Here is an 18,306-nt window from a genome sequence, read left to right on the forward strand (position 1 = left end):
TATTAACTGTTTGCTCATATATATATATATATATATATATATATATATATATATATATATATATATATTCTAGCAAAAGTATTCGTCGTTGACTTGGTTCAATAACAGCCTACAGAAAATTGACTCTGATTTATGAAAGTATGATAGCTTATGAAAAGGAAGGGTTGTAAAGGGATAACTTCGAATTTGGGGGTATCAAAACCAAAGCAAAATATGATGAAAGTAAAAATAAAATAGATAAACCCCATGATTTATTATACCATACCTGTTCACACTGAAACACTTATCACAATATTCTGTGGATCTATATTAAAAAACCTTGTTAAACTTTGTGACATATTTCCATTCTATGGAGGCCAGGTGCGAACGTAGACCCCCACAATTTTATTATACCATCCCTATTTAAGTTAAAACATACTTATCAAAGTATTCTTATGTACATCTATATCCAAAACACTTGTAAACAATTTAAAAAAATTTTTTATTTCCATACTTTGTGGACCAGGCGCGAGAACGCAGACCCCACAATTTTAATGAACCACCGTTCTGCCAGATCAAACATACCCATTCCTGTGTCTCGATACATCTTCTATCATTATATGTAATCAGTTTTTTTAAATAGTCAATCATATAGGAGCCTATTCGTGACCACACACACACATTCAGCTTTATATATATATATATATATATATATATATATATATAGCTTAGAGAGTTAGGAGAATAGAGTAAATTCAATTCTATAAGAAGAGACTTATCGGGATAAGATAAAGCTCAACAAATTTCAATATTCTTATTGTTTCCTATATATATATATATATATATATATATATATATATATATATGACCCTTTCTGCCTGTGTGAGGAACGGTTCTACTAAACTCCTGCAATTTTTTGCCTACAGACTTGAAACTTTATATACAGAGGATTTGGACCTGTAGAACAACTTGGATTTGGTCTTTAGCCAGTAATAATATCTGATCATTGAAAATTTGGAACTCGGTAGGTGTAAGTTGACTAAACTTGTATCGTCTATGCATGCACAAATATACATTTATATGATTTAGCTACATCAATTTTTAAAGTGTTGATATGCATATGGACTTAGCTCAGATGACACTATGTTTTAGTTTTAATTTTAGCTGATGGCACCCAAGTCGTATTTTTTTGGTTATTTAACTTTTGAACCACTACTATATATATACACAGGGTGTCCCAAAAGAAGCTGATGGTTAAAAAAAAAAAAAATCATAACTTTCTTAATTTTTTATATTTTTCTTTTATTTTTTTCAGATCATCTAGAGTAACCCTTCCAAGATCATCATGAGTCGTTACGCTACCGAGGAGCGGATATTTATCGTAGAGTCGTATTTTCGGTTGAATGAGTCATTATCAGAAACTCAAAGAGAATTTGGACGAAACTTCAACACAAGAAATTCCCCTACTCCCAATGTAATAAAAGCTATGGTGGCTCGATTTCATGAGCAAGGGTCTGTATGTGACCTCCCTAAATCTGGTAGACCCCGTATGGCAAGAAGTGATGAGAATCGTCAGAGATTAGCAGAGAGTGTGGCCAAGGATCCATCCACATCAGTAAGAAGGAGATCAAGTCAAATTGGGGTCTCTCGATCAATGCGGTTCGAGCAGGATGGTGCAACAGTACATACGGCATGAGAAACATTAAATCTGCTCCAGGACATATTCGGCAACTGAATAATTTCTCGTGGCTGTGAGATAAATTGGCCACTCCGCTCGGCAGATCTCACATGTGCCGATTTCTTCCCTTGGGGTTACCTCAAAGAGCGGGTATACGCAAACAAACCAGCCACAATAAATGCCCTTAAAAAACAATATAGAGGAGGAAATTAATGTCAGAAGTCCTGAAACATGTGATGTGCTGGACAATGCCCCGCAGAGAGCACAAGAGTGTGAAAATGAAAATGGTGGACATTTGAGTAACATCATTTTTCATAACTAAAATTAAACCTTGTGAAAAACATACTCTAGATTAAGTTGTGTTTTATTCACACAACTTAATCTAGGGTATGTTTTTAGAATAAGTAAACTATGATATCTTACTATATCTCAAAAAATCACGGAGAGGCTCACCTACCTACATATGAAAATTGGTAAGCATAACTTAAATATTGAGGAAGTTAATAAAATTTAAAATCCGTCAGATTCTTCTGGGACACCTTGTATATATATATATATATATATATATATATATATATATATATATATATATATATATATATATATATATATAATCTACTATATATACTATATCATAATCTATAGAGAATTGACTTTTTAATAATAAATATGAAATGTGCATAAATTAAAATTTTATCTTTAAGTGTATTTTATGACTGGGCGGGAGTTTATTATGAAGTGAAGAAAAGCAAACTTGATATAGTTTTTGTTATTTTGTTAGATGAATTACAATTCCATTGAAAGGAACATTATCTTTCATTGAAACTCAAGCACACTGAACAATAATCATTTTTACTCAACATTATTTAAAGCGCCTTTTTTTTTTTTTAAAGCCCTAAAAACATTACTCATCAGTATTTTCATTATTATTTGGCACTTTATTAAAATTATTAGAATTTAATACAATTAAATAAAAAATTATTTCAATTACAAATCATGTGTGTGTGTGTGTGTGTGTGTGTGTGTGTGTGTGTACTCTAATACTTGTTTGAATATATATAATATACGTATAATTATGTTTAAATTAGTTATTTTATAAATGAAAATGTTTTTTATCCGATGTTGTCTGGGTGGGAAGACATTACCAGGTGGAGGTATTAGGGGAAAATAATTTAAAATATAGTCCTGTCATGTTTACATCTTCGTTTTTTTTTGTTGTTTTTTTTTTTAAATAAGGATTTAAACAAATTCCTTCAAATTTTTGCACATTTTATTTTTGATTTCAATATTCAATTAATACCAAATAATTCAATGTGGATTGAAAACTTAGAAGAACAACACACGAGATCTTGTTTTTTTTATTATTGCTGTTATCTCATTGTTTTTATTATTGTTGTTGTTGTTGTTGTTCAATGTTCACAGTTGCATACAAAATTAAGTTGGTTTTAAACTTCTGGGGTAAAAAGTTTCGCAAACAATTTTATTTAAGTCTTATTTTTTTGTTATTGAAATTTTAAACAACAAAATAAATAAACGAAAGCCTGAAACACTCGTTTTTTTTACGGACATTAAGAAATTATTCGTACATTTTAAAACTATTTTCTATCATAAAACTTGTTATTCCTTCATTTACGAAACCCCAAGGGACAATAACAAACTTGCTTTTATATACAATTTAATTTAAAAGGGTTGCTTTTTTTTTTTTTTTTTTTTTTTAAATTTATTTTAAAACCAATTACTCTTGTGAGTTTATTTTACCTTACGTCGATTGCAGCTTTGATATGAGGTCAGTTTAAGGGTGGGTAGGGAAGCATTCACCCCACCCTTACCCCTTAACAACGGGGACACTCTGGATGGATGGGTGCAAAAAATTTGCTGTGATCAGACCAGTCGGCATTCCACAAAAGGGGAGGGGGCTCAGGAACCCGACAATGATAAAACAATTCTCTTTCCTGAAGGAGGAGATAATACCTGGGGGAATGACCTCCTAGGAACAAATTGAACCGGATTCCACTGATACAAAAGGGTCTGCTTGCGAGCGTTACCCGTTACAGTGTGACGGAGATATATGATAAAATTAAGAAATAAATGAAACCTATTGTCTGTGATTTTGATTCTGTCTGTCTGTCCCTCCCTCTCTCTCTATCTAATTTATTTCCGTATCTCCCACATTTTTTTCACCTATCTCCATCTAACTCCATTCCTTGAAAAATCTAAGAGGGCGGAGCAAAACATAAGTAAAGAAAGCAAGCCGAAACGAAATTATATGAAAAGAAGGCGATCTACTACTACTCGAACTTGCTGGTTGAGACCGACAAATGGTATTGATAAATATAGAAAGAAAAGGGAGATAGACACATGCAAAGGGGAAAAAGGACTCTATACGTACACACAGACACAGACATATATATATATATATATATATATATATATATATATATATATATATATGTAAGTGCGTGTGTGTGTGTATATGTGTGTACATACATATATATAGATACACGTGTGTGTAGGAGAGTGTGTGTGTGTGTGTGTGTGTGCGCTTTGTAATGTTCTCTCTCCCTCTCCATTCTCCCTCTCTCTCTATATGTATCTATATATATCTACCTCCCCCTCTCTCGTTACAAAGTAAGTAAAGTAGTTTCTCCATTGCTGCCACTACCTCCCACATTTTATCTATTATACTTACTACTATTACCGCTACCCACGGCTTATCTACACATTGCATCTTTTTCAGGGGGATTTTTATATATATATTGCAGCCTTGGTTTAGGGAAAAAAAGAGAAAAAAGAACCTTTCTGGATTATTTTACCACCGCAAAAAGGGACGAAGAAAGGCCTGGCATAGCAAAAAAGGCCATGGAGCATTTATTCTTATTATTGTTCTCTGGCGAAAAAAGATATTTCATTCCTTGGTGTTTACGATAAGTTTTTTTTTTTTTTTTGATGGGTATATATAGATATATACAGCCATATTGGATAGTGGCTTGAATGGACATTTAAAAATGTGGAACAGGTCGCTGGATTACGAACTGAAAAATGAATTCCGATGGAGATTTCTTTTTAACTCTGCAATCTCAAAATATATCCTGAAAAATCCATTTTTCAATCTTTAAACAACGGCCGTATTTTTATTCTTTAAAAAGAATTTGGTTTTATTTATTTTTATTTTTGCGACAAAAGGCTTGTTTCGTCGGCCGCATTACACTGCCGATTTCCTGTTCTAGTTTTATACGAACACAAATTTGACCCTTACACGGCTGCTATTATTAATATATATCTATATATTTATAATCGTTATGTATGAATATGTATAATTACATATCGGCGAGGAGAGAAAAATGAAAACAATTTTATACCTCCACCGTAAGTTAACCGCTTTTTGATACCTTTTGAAAACATTAAAAAATGGTTGAAGAATTTAGGAGGAATAAAGAATTATCGGCCTGCTTATAATTTGTATTGTTTACTCGCAGAGAGAGAGAAAGAGAAAATACTAACCATGGCTGGGTGCAACTACGATGAATTAACGGAGGGGCCGAATTCTAATAACAGTAGCAACAGTAGTGATAGCAATACTATCACTACACCTCTTGCAATCAGTAACAACAACAACAACAACAATAATGATAACAATAACAATAACAACAACAACAACAACAACACCAGCAACAAACCTACACAAATCTGCTTTAGAGTCAGCTCCGGTCGTGATTTCACTGTTGGCTTTCAGCCTTCTCAAACTCTCTGCGACATCCTTAGCCGAACTATCTATGATAGCAAGAATTTCTGGATTACCTACAATGGCAAGGAACTTATGTGGTATTTCCCGCTGTCCGAACAAGGTGTACGTCCGGAAGCAGGCGACCTCATTGAGTGCAAAATCCATGCCCGGAGCCCCGATGGTCGAAAGTATTATGACAATTCATGCTCAGACATGGTCGGCTTCGAGGGCCTGTGTGACAGCAACTCTAGCATGTATTCTGAACCCCCTAACGGCTGTCTTGATTGCCAGAGCGAAGATCTCTCAGCCTGTGCGACCTATGGCTGCTTTGCTGGTTCCCAGATGACCCCACGGGTAAACAAGAGGATAATATATGACGACCCCAGTGACCCTCTCTATCAAAAGCGATTATATAAAAGAGAATACCAGAGGAAACGATATGCCAACATGTCTGAGACGGCGCGTCAACTTCGGTTGGAGCAGATGAGGGCTTATGAACGCTCAAGAAGAGCCTCTGAAACTTTGGCCGAGAGAGAGGCCAGGTTAATGCGACTACGAATTAACCAGAAGCGAAGGTTGGACAATGAGTCGGAAGCGGATCGCCTGAGACGGCTTCAGCGTCTCCAGAAGAACCAGCGTCTTCGGCTTGAAATTGAAACGCCGGAGGAAAGACATAAACGGCTGATTCGTCTGCGAGAAAATGCTAGGCTGCGCATCGAAAGGAAAAAAGCAATTGCCCAAATTTTGGGAATAAGCCGGCGTGGAGGGCATAAGTCTACCACTGCTGAGCTGTTCATGAAACAAAGTAATTCGGCAGGTGATTGCGAGGAAGGATTCTCTTCCATGAAGACCTCTCAAAAAAATTCCTCTCAAAGGGATGATGGATTCCCATACATGGAATCAGGTAACAAGAACATTGTGAACAGACAAGATGGTTATTCATTTTTGAGCCAGGGTCATAAAGGCGCCAGTGATCGGGAAGATGGATTCTCTTACCAGAGTCAAAATGACAAAGGGGTCAGGCAAGAGGATTTCTATCTTGAACCCGGTCAAAAGGATGGTATAAACCGGGACGGAAGCTACTACATGAAGTCCCAAGGTGAGAATAAAGATAGTTCTGAAAGAAGAAGTGGGTTCTCTTGCATGGGTCAGATTTCGAGCAAAGATGGGACACATAGGGCTAGATCGGGTGGAACCAGTTTTTCCTGCATGTCAACCTCTGGAGAGACATCCGGAAACGGTCCTTTCTCCGGGTTGAATCAGGATAAGAACAACCGGGAATTGAACTTCAGCTGCTTGACCCAAGATCAGAATAAGGACGTTGGGGACAGGGCTGTTGAGTTTCCTTGTCTTGGCCAGGAATCTGGCAAAAACGTCCCAGGTGAGAGGGATGGAGCGTTTTCTTATGGCCTCGGTCTTGCGGAGAGAGATGGCGGATTTCCCTACCTGAAGCCGAACTATAAACCAACTCAAGTGGACTGCATACGCAATGAGACGATGACTCCTCGTAGCGAGGATCTCCTCAATCTCGATGCAATCCAATGTTCGATGATGGGTAGTGACAAAAAAATGGCAAAAGGGTCGAGCAGCATGAATAACGAAAACGCTAGCATGCCTTTGCATAATGTTGATGGCCAACAGAAGGACGCAAACTCTTCATACCCTTTTTCCGGCCTTGACTCTGAGAAGGGGGCAAAGAAGAAACGGAAGAAACCGATGTACAATATGGGTGATGAACCGGACGAACATGTTGGGCTTGTGACCAAAACAGACATGATCGATGACAAAACGGGTGAAACAGGGCAGACCAAAAAGGGTTCAGATTCAAGCAGGAGTCTATCGATTGAGGCCATGATTCAACAAGGTAAGTCTGAAAAAGGTTTTAGGTCCTTTTCCAAGTTGGAACAGTAATACACGCGTGTCGTGAGAGCAGCTTCTGCCGAAAGACCATGTAAGTAAGATCTTCGCTTACCTGTCAACTGACGAATGGGACAATGTCTTCAAGAATTGGATTTGTAAAAAAAAAAATTATATAGAGCTATCATGTTTTATTTTTTTTTTTCGGGGGGTGGGATCATCTCAATTCTGATCTAATCACTCAAAAATGTATGACTATCTGTTTCATATTTTGTTTTCATTTTTTAAATTACAATTCTTTTTTTTTTTTTTTAAATTAAAAATACTAACATTAGTGTTTGATATCAAGAATTTCTGAATTAATTGCTTGACAATTGTTTTTTCTAACTCTAACACGTTTACCTAATGTCTTTACGTTCTTTGATATTTGTTTTGTTTTTGTAAATTTTGTATGATTTGTATTTAACACTGAACAAATGTATGGGGATTGGTTTAAAGAAGGAAGAAGTCCGTACATTTTATCGAAACAATATTACTTCACATTTTTTTAAAAATGTAAAGCCTTACATGAGAATTTAATTTCAAATCCGTAGAAATTTTTTGCGCGTAGTATCACAACAATCAAAAAACAAACCCTTAATTTGGCTTATCCTGACTACCATACTATTCTCACAATATTCCGGCAGATATAACCTCTGACCTTCTTCGGGTGTGTCTCGTCAAACTTGTGGTATCTGTGCAGAATTTCGAACAGAACTTTTTATTCTTTGCAGATTCCTGAGTTTGACAGGTTGGAGGTTACATTGGCTGAAACGTGCGAATAATCACATGGTGACAACAATGATCTGAATAATAAAAATTATCAATTCTTCATCTGGTTTTTTGAATTTTAAATACAGTTTATTTGGATTAATATTTGCTTATCAGTCAATCGAATATTTCATACTTTCAATACAAACAACAAAAAATATTTATATGCACACATGTAGATAATTTACGATACATGTGAATATATACAAATGTGTGTATATATGTAAACCTTATAAATATACATAATGCATGGTATACATTATATGTATATGCACATGTATTCTTCACACAAATCTGTGTGTGTATATATATATATATATATATATATATATATATATAATTTTGTGATTTTTATTTCCTTTAAGTAAATATAGTCATATCTTGCTATGATATGCAGACGGTTTCGATCATTATTGATCTCATTAGGAAAGAAAAGAATTATGAAAATTTTTTAAAAAAGTTGAAAAACTTTTTTTTAATTTTACAGAAAAAAATATTTTGCCATGATTAATTAATCTTAATTTATATCATTTGATGTGTATGTATATAATATATATAATTTCTGTGTATATTATATTCATGACACATTTATTTTATACTAGCAGGTTGCCTGGCGTTGCCCGGTCGTAAAATACACCTAAATATGATATTTTAATTCATGCAGATTACATATTTATTATTATAGACAATTTTCTATTGATTATTATATTGTACCTAATATATAGAAGTGAGATCAAAACTAAAAAAATAACTTGGGTGCCATTAGCTAGAATTAAAACCAAAACATACAACTCTCCACCCTCATTCCTTAGCCCCTGAAGCACGCCTATATGTGCATATCGCCCAATTGTCGAAGACAAGATGCAAGCAAGCAAAGTTGACAGAGTTTTATAATTAAGTAGATATGTATATACTATATGTTACATGTGCATATATATATATATATACACACACACACACATGTGAATATATACAAATGTGTGTATATATGTATTCATATAATATGCATGACATTAGTGTGTATACATGTGAATATATAACATACATGACAAGTGTGTGTATATGTAAATATATATTCGTATATAATATACATTGTATATAAAAATTATATAATTCTCAAAAATGTTGTCCCAATATAAATTCCAAAACTATGCCGAATCATGGTAGCAACCTTTGTGTATAGGAGATGCTCAATATATTTCCATATAGAGCTTAATAATAATAATAATAGTCATAATAAAGGTAACGTCATTATTTGTTTGTTATAAATATATATGAACATAAATATAGAACAAATGAGAGTGTATATATATATATGTGTGTGTGTGTGTGTGTATATATAGACATGGCATGAATATGTAAATATATATTTATAAAGAATCGGTCAGAAAATGCTTAATAATAATGAAAATTCCACATTCCAAAAATCTATTAAATATACATTAGAAGTCCTGATACAGTATAATCATGTTGACGCACCGGTTCCCGCTGGATCACCGAAGTTAAGCAATGTTGAACCTGGTCAGTACTAAATGGGTGACCATTTGGGACTTTCAGGTGCTGTATGTGCTCTCCGCTTATCTCGGCATTGTTTCCAGTCGTCCTGGTCTTCTCCTTGCCACTGGACTCCAACAGTGCCGATTCAGGAGAGGTGTAGTTGGAAGATTGCGCCACCCTTGCCTCACAATTACATGTGGGGGGTATCCTTTGTCTTTCAAACCTGAACGTAAGTATGAGGATGAGAATTCCAGGTTAATATTTTTCAGAGGTAAAGCAACCAATGAAGGTTTAACAAAGTTAACACAAGTGCTCAATACTGAAGTAGAGCAAGATATATTTTTATTTGTTTTACATAAGCATTAATATGTCGCTACACATTCATGAGCATGTTTCGGTCAGCTAGTTACAAGTAACTAGCGACCACTTGAGGCGATATTGCTTATACCAAAGTTTAGTTTGGACTAAATTTTGGTAGCGACATATTAATGCTTATGTAAAACAAATAAAAAGCATGGTGCTTATGCAGTTTTGGTACCGTACTATTTTTAAATAGTTTTTTTTAGGTTAAATTCAAGTTTCACAATGTCTTTTCTTTTTTTTTTTTATTAAACTGTTAGGTGGAAGCACAGAATAGTTACAAAACACCCTCCCCTTTCCATGTTAAGAATGGCTTTTAAAATAATGTTATTATTTCAGCACAGTACCAAAAATGCACACATTATAGCTTTATTTACATAATAAAATGTGTGTATATATTGTTTCCACATTTATTTCAACAGTGTTCAATAATCAAATAGAACATAATAGTCGTATGAAAAATGTTTTTAGGCTACCAATGGAACACAAACATCCCTGTGTAGCCTGCTGTTTCATGCCATACAATATATATATATATATATATATGCGTTTTATTATTGTTTCAGCTACCCGGACGTTTTTTTGGCCGTCTGTAGCTTCCTCAGACTTTTACAGAAATGTTTGTTATGATGGGATGAAAGAGTTAATGATGTCAGGGGAGGGGTGCGAGAAGAGCGGGGGGGGGGGAAGAGGAAGGGAACAAGGGGGAAAAGGTGGGAGGGGGGTGCTTAGTATGTCGGTAATGTTTTAGTTTTGGAGTTTAAGGACCTTGTGGGGGAGGGTCTGGGAAATTAATTTCTGGTGTGGCTGAGGGCATAGGGATACATGGAGGGCGAAGGGGAATATGTGGGGGGTAGGAGGAGGGGGTTACTTTAAAATTCGAGTCTTAATGTTAAAGTTTTTGGCGTTTCGTTGGTGAGATGATTTCTTGATATCTTTGCTCTACAATAGTAGTGAGCACTTTCTTCAGTTTTTATTAATTACCATTTCTACTAAATATATATATATATATATAATTATTTACTATAATAATTATTAAATACCTACATTAGACACTGGTGTTTCATCCTTTCGGGAATCATCAGTGTAGGGTGTCACGATTCCTGTCAGTCAGGAGATTCGAACCCGACAACTAAGCCATCTTTGACTCCATTAGCGAGAAGCAAATCCACACGGCCACCGTCAACCACAAGAAATATCGTTGAAGTTTAAACATTTGTTTTTAAATGTCTTAACGTCTGTCAAAGTGATCTAATGATTATAACATCATGATCTGTGCATGTGAACTCAAGTGCTCAACGATAAGAAACGAGTTGCTTAAATTGTTTGTTTAATGTCGTTACCATGGTTTCACGTACCCTTGTGATCATCAGACGAGGTAATGCATGAATTTGGAATCAAATTCTGATGACTGCATCAGCATGTGAAATAATGGTAATGACGTCAGAATTTGACTCCAAATTTGCGCATTAAATTGTCTGTACGTGAAACCATGGTAACGACTATTAAACAAACAATTTTTTATAATATTATTAAGCTCTGTCTGAGAAGACATTAAACACTGTATACAAGTGCAAATAGAAAAATCTGAGCCGACCGAAAAATCTAATTATCGCAATCCTCAGTATATACATGACATATATTGATTTTTCTTTAATTGCCATTGCTCCCAGGTCCACTCTGACCTGGAGTGGTAGTACCTGTTAGGGTCCCAACTATGGGTTAAATAGAAACTGACTTGAAAACAACAAATATATTCTATTAAAAAATTTTTCTTCAAAATCTTTGGATTCGGCATTAAATAACCTGAAAAGGGTTGATATGCCGTAAAACAAAAACAACCAAACCAACCATATATTGATGTACATGACTTGGATCTGTATATATATATATATATATATATATATATATATATATATATATATATTTGTGTATTTAAAACTATATTGCTAAAACAATACCCCGTGTTTCTTTCTGAACAACTTTTACAATAAATTTTTCCTGTTCATCACTACAGCTCCTCTATCTGCATCACACACACACACATACACGTTGAAATAAAAGACATAAACTACACTAGTAAGAGCATAATATATTTTTTTATTTATAATACTAAATGATTATATATGGATAACATTGTGACCGTTTGGGAAATCCAACTACTGAGGACTGGTAAACACAATATTCAAACCCATACGATTGATTTTCCAATAACCTTTAAAAGCACTGGTATAGATGGCCAATCAATATATAATTGTATACTATTCTATAGATGGCAGTCTGGCGTTGCCCCGTCGTACAATACATTTAAACATGATATTTTAATTTATGCAAAATGCTTATGTATTATTATAGAATAATCCTCTATTGATTATTATATAATACGAGGAATAATTTTGCCCGGTGAACTAATTTGCAAAAAAAAAAAAAAAAATAATAATAATGATGTCATTCATCAAATTCCGTTTGTGATATTTGACTTGACGATGAATGCCCTGGAAAAGTCACTTCTGATTAATGTTTAGTTTTAAAATATGCAAACGAAGAAATGATTTGCCTCGATTTTAAATAGTATCTCTTCTTTTGCCATAAACTGAACTCATCAATAAAAAGTTAAAATTGTGAGGTACAGGGGATCATTCAATCTGTAATCGAATGCTCTACTACCTAGCTGTATCTCCAGATTATAATAAATCTATTTTTTTTAAGAGGAAATGATTTGTTGAAATTTTATTATTCCCCTTGCTGGTGTAAGGTAAAATATTCCCCTGTAAAAATTATTTTTTTTTTATCTATAAGAGAGAAAAACTATTTTTTAAGATTCGATACTTACTGGATGAATTTCTGCACAAAACATATCTAAGAACACTACCAGACATATAAACTAGCTTTGTGTGAAATTTGCAAGTCGTTTCGGAACTTATGAGGAAGGATCTCACACACATACAAAGTGACTTTTATATAATATATATGTATATATTTAGTAGAAACCCCTTTGGAAGATTAGTTCCATGAAATTGCAGTAAATTGTTAAAGTTAAGTACATTTTGTTATCATTTATTATTGATATAAATAAATATAATATGTAACTCATGTTAGCAGAAGAACTTACCAAAGTGCTCAATCGTTAATCATACAAGAGTTAAATGTTTAATGTTTCATTGAAATACTATACATTAATACGTTCAATCGAGGTACCCAGGTTTATTCTGATCATCCACAAATTAGAAAAAATACCAGAATACAACAATAGCTCAGACTGAAAAAAAAGTCAGAGTTCAAATATGCTAAGGAATACAATGACTCTGAAGCGGTCATTGTATCCCTGGAATTTAACCTCTTTCTGTTTTTTTGCATTTTCACCTCAGACAAGGCACAGTGCCACTTTGATGTAAGGGACTACTATCTGGGACATAATTGCAGAGATACTATGTAGGGAGTTGAGCAACAAGATATCTGTTTACATTACACTTGAACTTCTGCATGTCAGTACAGTCATAGAAGAAGGAACCCGGAAGTGAATTCCAAAGTTTAGAAGTCCTAGGGAAGAAACTATTAGAGTAGAAGGCTTTCTGACATTTAGGAATCTCTACTGTGTAGGGGTGGGACTTTGCTGCTTGTCAGGTTTTTCGGAAGTATTTACATCGCGGGGGTACAAGGGCTTTTAGTTAGTCAGAGCACCTACCATTAAAATAAAATCTTTATTTCTGGATGACTGTACAATTCAAATCTTGGTACCTCCAACGGGCACATTAATGCATAGTATTTAAATAAAATAATGTGTATGTAAAATATTAGAAAATAAAACAAAAATAAATAAAATAATAAACTGAACAATTTCTTATTATTACCACACATTTAATGAAACTTGAATAACGTGATTATTTCCCTTGATTATTGTTTTTTTTTTTTTAAATTAATATATTTACCTCAAACATTGCATGTTGCTACTTGAATGTAAGGGGCTACTATTTATGAACATGTTTACAGTGGAACTATATATGGAGTTGAGCAGCAAGATGTCTGTTCACAGTAAATTTAGATTTCTACAAATTAGTCAGGGAAAAAGGAGACAGGGAGGGAATTGCAAAGTATAGCAGTTTGTGGGAAGAAACTATTAGGGTTGTAGGCTTTCTAGCATCTAGAAATCTCTACAGTGAAGGAGTAAGATTTTGCTGCTTGTTGGGTTAGTTGGAGGGTATTCATATTGAGGGGGTACAATTGCTAATGTAACATGATAGTTACATGCTAACACAGACCCGACATTGTGCACAAAAGTTTCGCAAAAAAAAAACAAAGGAAAGAAAGAAATTCGATTCAGCTTTTTTTTTAAGTCGAAATAAAAGGCATTTATTCATGGTACTTTCCAAAATTACACCTGCATCTTGGTTTTACATATCCCTTCATTCATCATGTAGTTAACAGAACCCTGCTGTGTTGAACACATGCTTTTTCTTCTCTCGCGTCGACATGTTTGCTTGTCCTGTCGCCATGTAGGTTTCAAATCTCGCACATAAGTTTTTTAAATTGTAAATCTCTTTTTTTCTTTCTGCTGCTGTATCTTTAAATTTGAGAATGAGCAAACTTCACTTCTTGATCTATTCTTGACTATATTCCTTGGGAATACTGATTGGTAGATATCATCTTTAATTTTAGACTCTAAACTGATGAGTCATTGCTCAAAACAACTAAATACTTTAAAAAGGTTGATTGTGAATCCATCAGAGACACCCCATGTAGGAATATATTTTCTCTTCCCTGCTGAACAGTGCATAAATGAGACAACTGAATGCCTCAAAGCCGATATTGAAACACGTGTTCCAACACAGACATTCTATAGCAAGTTCCACTCTCCTCAATGGTTCGCTCCAACTTACGCAGCAGCCATTGTGAAAACGCAGAATGCATTCTACTGATACAACTGCCATAAATCAGATATGAATAAATAAAATTTATAGAAACAAGAAATTATCATAAGAATGAAGTAGCTATAATCAAGAGAAGATGTGTGGAAGTGCTCAAGAATAGTCTACCAATGTCTAAGTCGGGCCTACCGTCAACGAAAATGAGTTCATCCAAAGGCTATATAAAAAGCCGATAACCGTCATTTGACAAGTAACTCCCACATATCATGTTGAGTCATTGCATTTGGGATTGTGTCAAATTGTTGGTGGTGTTCGGATTCGAATCAACGGAGTTGTTCAGAATTGTGTTGTGTAGAATCATCATAGGTATTAGGGTTCAAATCGAAGGAGTTGTTCGGGATCGTTTTATGTCGAATCAACAGAGCTGTTCAGGTTCAATATGATGGAGTTTTTCAGGACCGTATCGGGTCGCATGGATGAAATTGTTTGAGACTGCTGCCATGTGTGATATATTTTTTTGTTTCCTCGTGAAGCAACAAGATTTACCAAAATGACCAGAAAACACATTGAGTTGCAGATGAAAAATAGAAGTTTGCATTTTCTGAAAATTTTATAAAAGAGTAATAAATGATGGGTAATCAACAATTTCCCCATGATGTTGCGGGGAAACTCCACCTTAGACACCATAAATTACTCCCTCTCAAACTTTCCTTTGTGAACAGAAGCCACACTAAATGATCAAATAATCACTTCTTTCCATGTCCATGATATAATAAAACCTCTAAGCTAACCCGTATTCTCTCCAAACTCTACAACAAATGCCTTGCTGAATCTTATTTCCCTGATAGCTGGAAAATTGTGTCTGTAATGCCACTATTCAAGAATTATAGTGAAAGAACTGACCCACTCAATTATTACCCCATTAAACTCCTCTCTCTCTTTGCCGAAATTTTTGAGTTATTACATAACCAAGTACTGGTTCACTGTCTCGTAAATGCTAAACTTCTTTCTAACTGACAATATGGATTTATGTCTCCTTCTCCAACATCAGGGGTCTTCGTTCTAACCTTCCAGAGGTTGAAACCCAATTACAGGAGACTAAACCAGACCTTTTATTTTTAAGTGAAACTGGCATTGGACAGGCTATTTCCCTAGATGAGTTTGCAATTTCAGGATACTCTAACTTAACTTCTAAATCTGACCCCCAAGATCGCCATGGGCATGGAATATGTGCCTATATTAAAGATAGCTTTCCATGTGGGAGGGATATCTCCAGGGAAGATCCTAACTTACCCTATATGTGCTTCCGGGTTGCTTTAGCTCACACTACTGCATTTATATTTACTCTCTATCGCCCCCACAACAGCGGAGTTACTATCTTTCAAAGCATATCTGAGAAAATTGACCAAGTCCTTTCTACTTATCCTTCAGCTAACATTCACGTATGTGGAGACTTCAATGTTCACAACGTCGAATGGTTGACCCACTCAAACAAGACCGATGATGAGGGGAGGTTCTGTCATGATTTCTCCATTGCCTATGACCTCACTCAGATTGTTCAGGAACCTACCCGTGTGCCCGATAATGACGGCCAGTATGCGAGCCTACTAGACCTTTTTCTCACAACTTGCCCTGAACTATGTTCAGTTTCTGTTCTGTCGCCTCTTGGATCTTCCGACCACTCTGTTGTATCAATTAAGATAAAAATGAAATGTAATAAGTCCCCAGACGTACCTCTTCATCGTACAGTATATCGATACACTAAGGCTGACTGGGATAGCTTCCGTACATTTATATCTGATCTACCTCTGCATTCCATGTTTAAAAAGGATGTGTCCTCTATAGTATTAGACCTAACTGAATGGTTAATTGTAGGTATTGACCATTTCATACCCTCTAAAAAGTTTCAGCAAAAACCTAACAGCCAGCCATGGTTCTCTCCAGAATGTGCTGCTGCCATTGCGCACAGAAATCACTTTTTCCACTGCTTCAAACGTAATAGATGTATGGAAACTAAAGCCGTTTTCAGGACTGCCAGCAACCATTGTAAGAAAGTAATAAGGAACGCAAGAGAGTTGTATGCTCAATCTGTTAAGTCCAAAGTAGCTGAGCAGCGGCTTGGTTCCCACCAGTTTTAGCAAACAGAATCCTGAACAGAAGCGTGTGCTCCATCCCAACTATTATCAATGGACCTGAGGTAATCTCGTCAGCATCAGACAAAGCCAAACTCTTTGTCAAGAACTTTGCAGCTAATTCTACCCTTTGCGACCAAGACCGCCAACCCCCAATATTTCCTCCTGTATCAGAAAACACGCTATGTGATATACGTATATCTGTACGTGATGTTGCCAAGCTAATCAAAAACCTTGATTCGAGTAAAGCAACTGGCCCTGATGGTATTCCAATTATAGTACTCAAAAAACTTCAACCTGAATTAGCGCCCATACTTACAAAACTGTTTAAACGTTGTCTTAAGGAGAATAGTTTCCCATCTCCCTGGAAAATCTCATCAGTATGCCCTGTATTTAATAATTCAGGTGATCGCTCATCCCCCTCTCAGTACAGGCCAATAAGTCTCCTGTGCGTCATGAGTAAGTTGCTAGAATCTGTGTTAAATACAGAAGTAATCAAACATCTCAACAAAAATAACCTTCTTAGTGACACTCAATATGGTTTCCGTTCTGCTAGATCTACAGCAGATGTCCTTACAGTTATATCGCATAGGATTAGCAAATCTCTCGACGGTGGCAATCTTTCTAGGGCAATTGCTCTTGACATATCTAATGCCTTTGATAGGGTATGGCATAAAGGTTTACTTCATAAGATCTCTAGCTATGGTATAGCTGGAAAAGTCTTCTCAATTATTAAATCATTTCTTTCTGATAGGTTCATAAGAGTAGTAGTTGAGGGGCAAAAATCAGAAGCTCACAGTATTAATGCCGGTGTCCCTCAGGGATCCATCCTGGGCCCAACTCTTTTCCTGATCTACATTAATGATCTTCCAAATCATATCCTTACATCATTTGTAGACATTTATGCTGACGACACTACCATTTATGGTACCACATCTAAGACAGTAAACGACCAAGTTCTCTCCAATTCTCTCTCCTCTGATCTTGAGCACGTAGTACAATGGGGAAAGGAGTGGCTGGTTACTTTTAATGCATCTAAAACCAAGCTTCTCTCTTTACATCATCAACATTCTAATTCACATTTGTCATCAATTGAAATGAATGGCTCTCGTCTTCAGGAGGCCTCAAGTTTTGACAAGCTTCTGGGCTTGACCATTACTCCTGATCTTAAATGGAACACGTATATCAAATCTGTTGCCAAGGCCGCTGGAAAAATGGTGGGATCTTTCTATCGATCCAGTAGATATCTCACTGCTGATGCTATTCTCTACCTATATAAGAGCCAGGTACATCCAAGGATGGAATACTGTTGCCACATCTGGGCAGGAGCTGCTAGAAAGGACTTGTCCTGCCTTGATAGAGTTCAAAATAGACTTCGTAGCCTCGTAGGAGATGTCCTTTTCT

The 18,306-nt window shown here is 35.4% G+C and overlaps 1 protein-coding gene across 2 annotated transcripts in view; it reads left to right on the forward strand.

The window, feature by feature from the left end:
* Positions 1-4,126: 4,126 nt before the first annotated feature.
* Positions 4,127-18,306, forward strand: part of LOC145277514 (uncharacterized) — a 114,985-nt gene continuing 100,805 nt past the window's right edge. For both annotated transcript variants that reach the window (XM_080128938.1, XM_080128939.1), the window contains exon 1: positions 4,127-7,245. In XM_080128938.1, coding sequence (XP_079985064.1) covers positions 5,160-7,245 — 2,086 coding nt within the window. In that variant the 5' untranslated portion in view covers positions 4,127-5,159. The remainder of the gene's footprint in view (positions 7,246-18,306) is intronic.

The sequence above is a fragment of the Euprymna scolopes genome, chromosome 6 (assembly GCF_053919585.1).
Source record: "Euprymna scolopes isolate OS-2025 chromosome 6, ASM5391958v1, whole genome shotgun sequence".
NCBI classification, from domain to species: Eukaryota; Metazoa; Mollusca; class Cephalopoda; order Sepiida; family Sepiolidae; genus Euprymna; species Euprymna scolopes.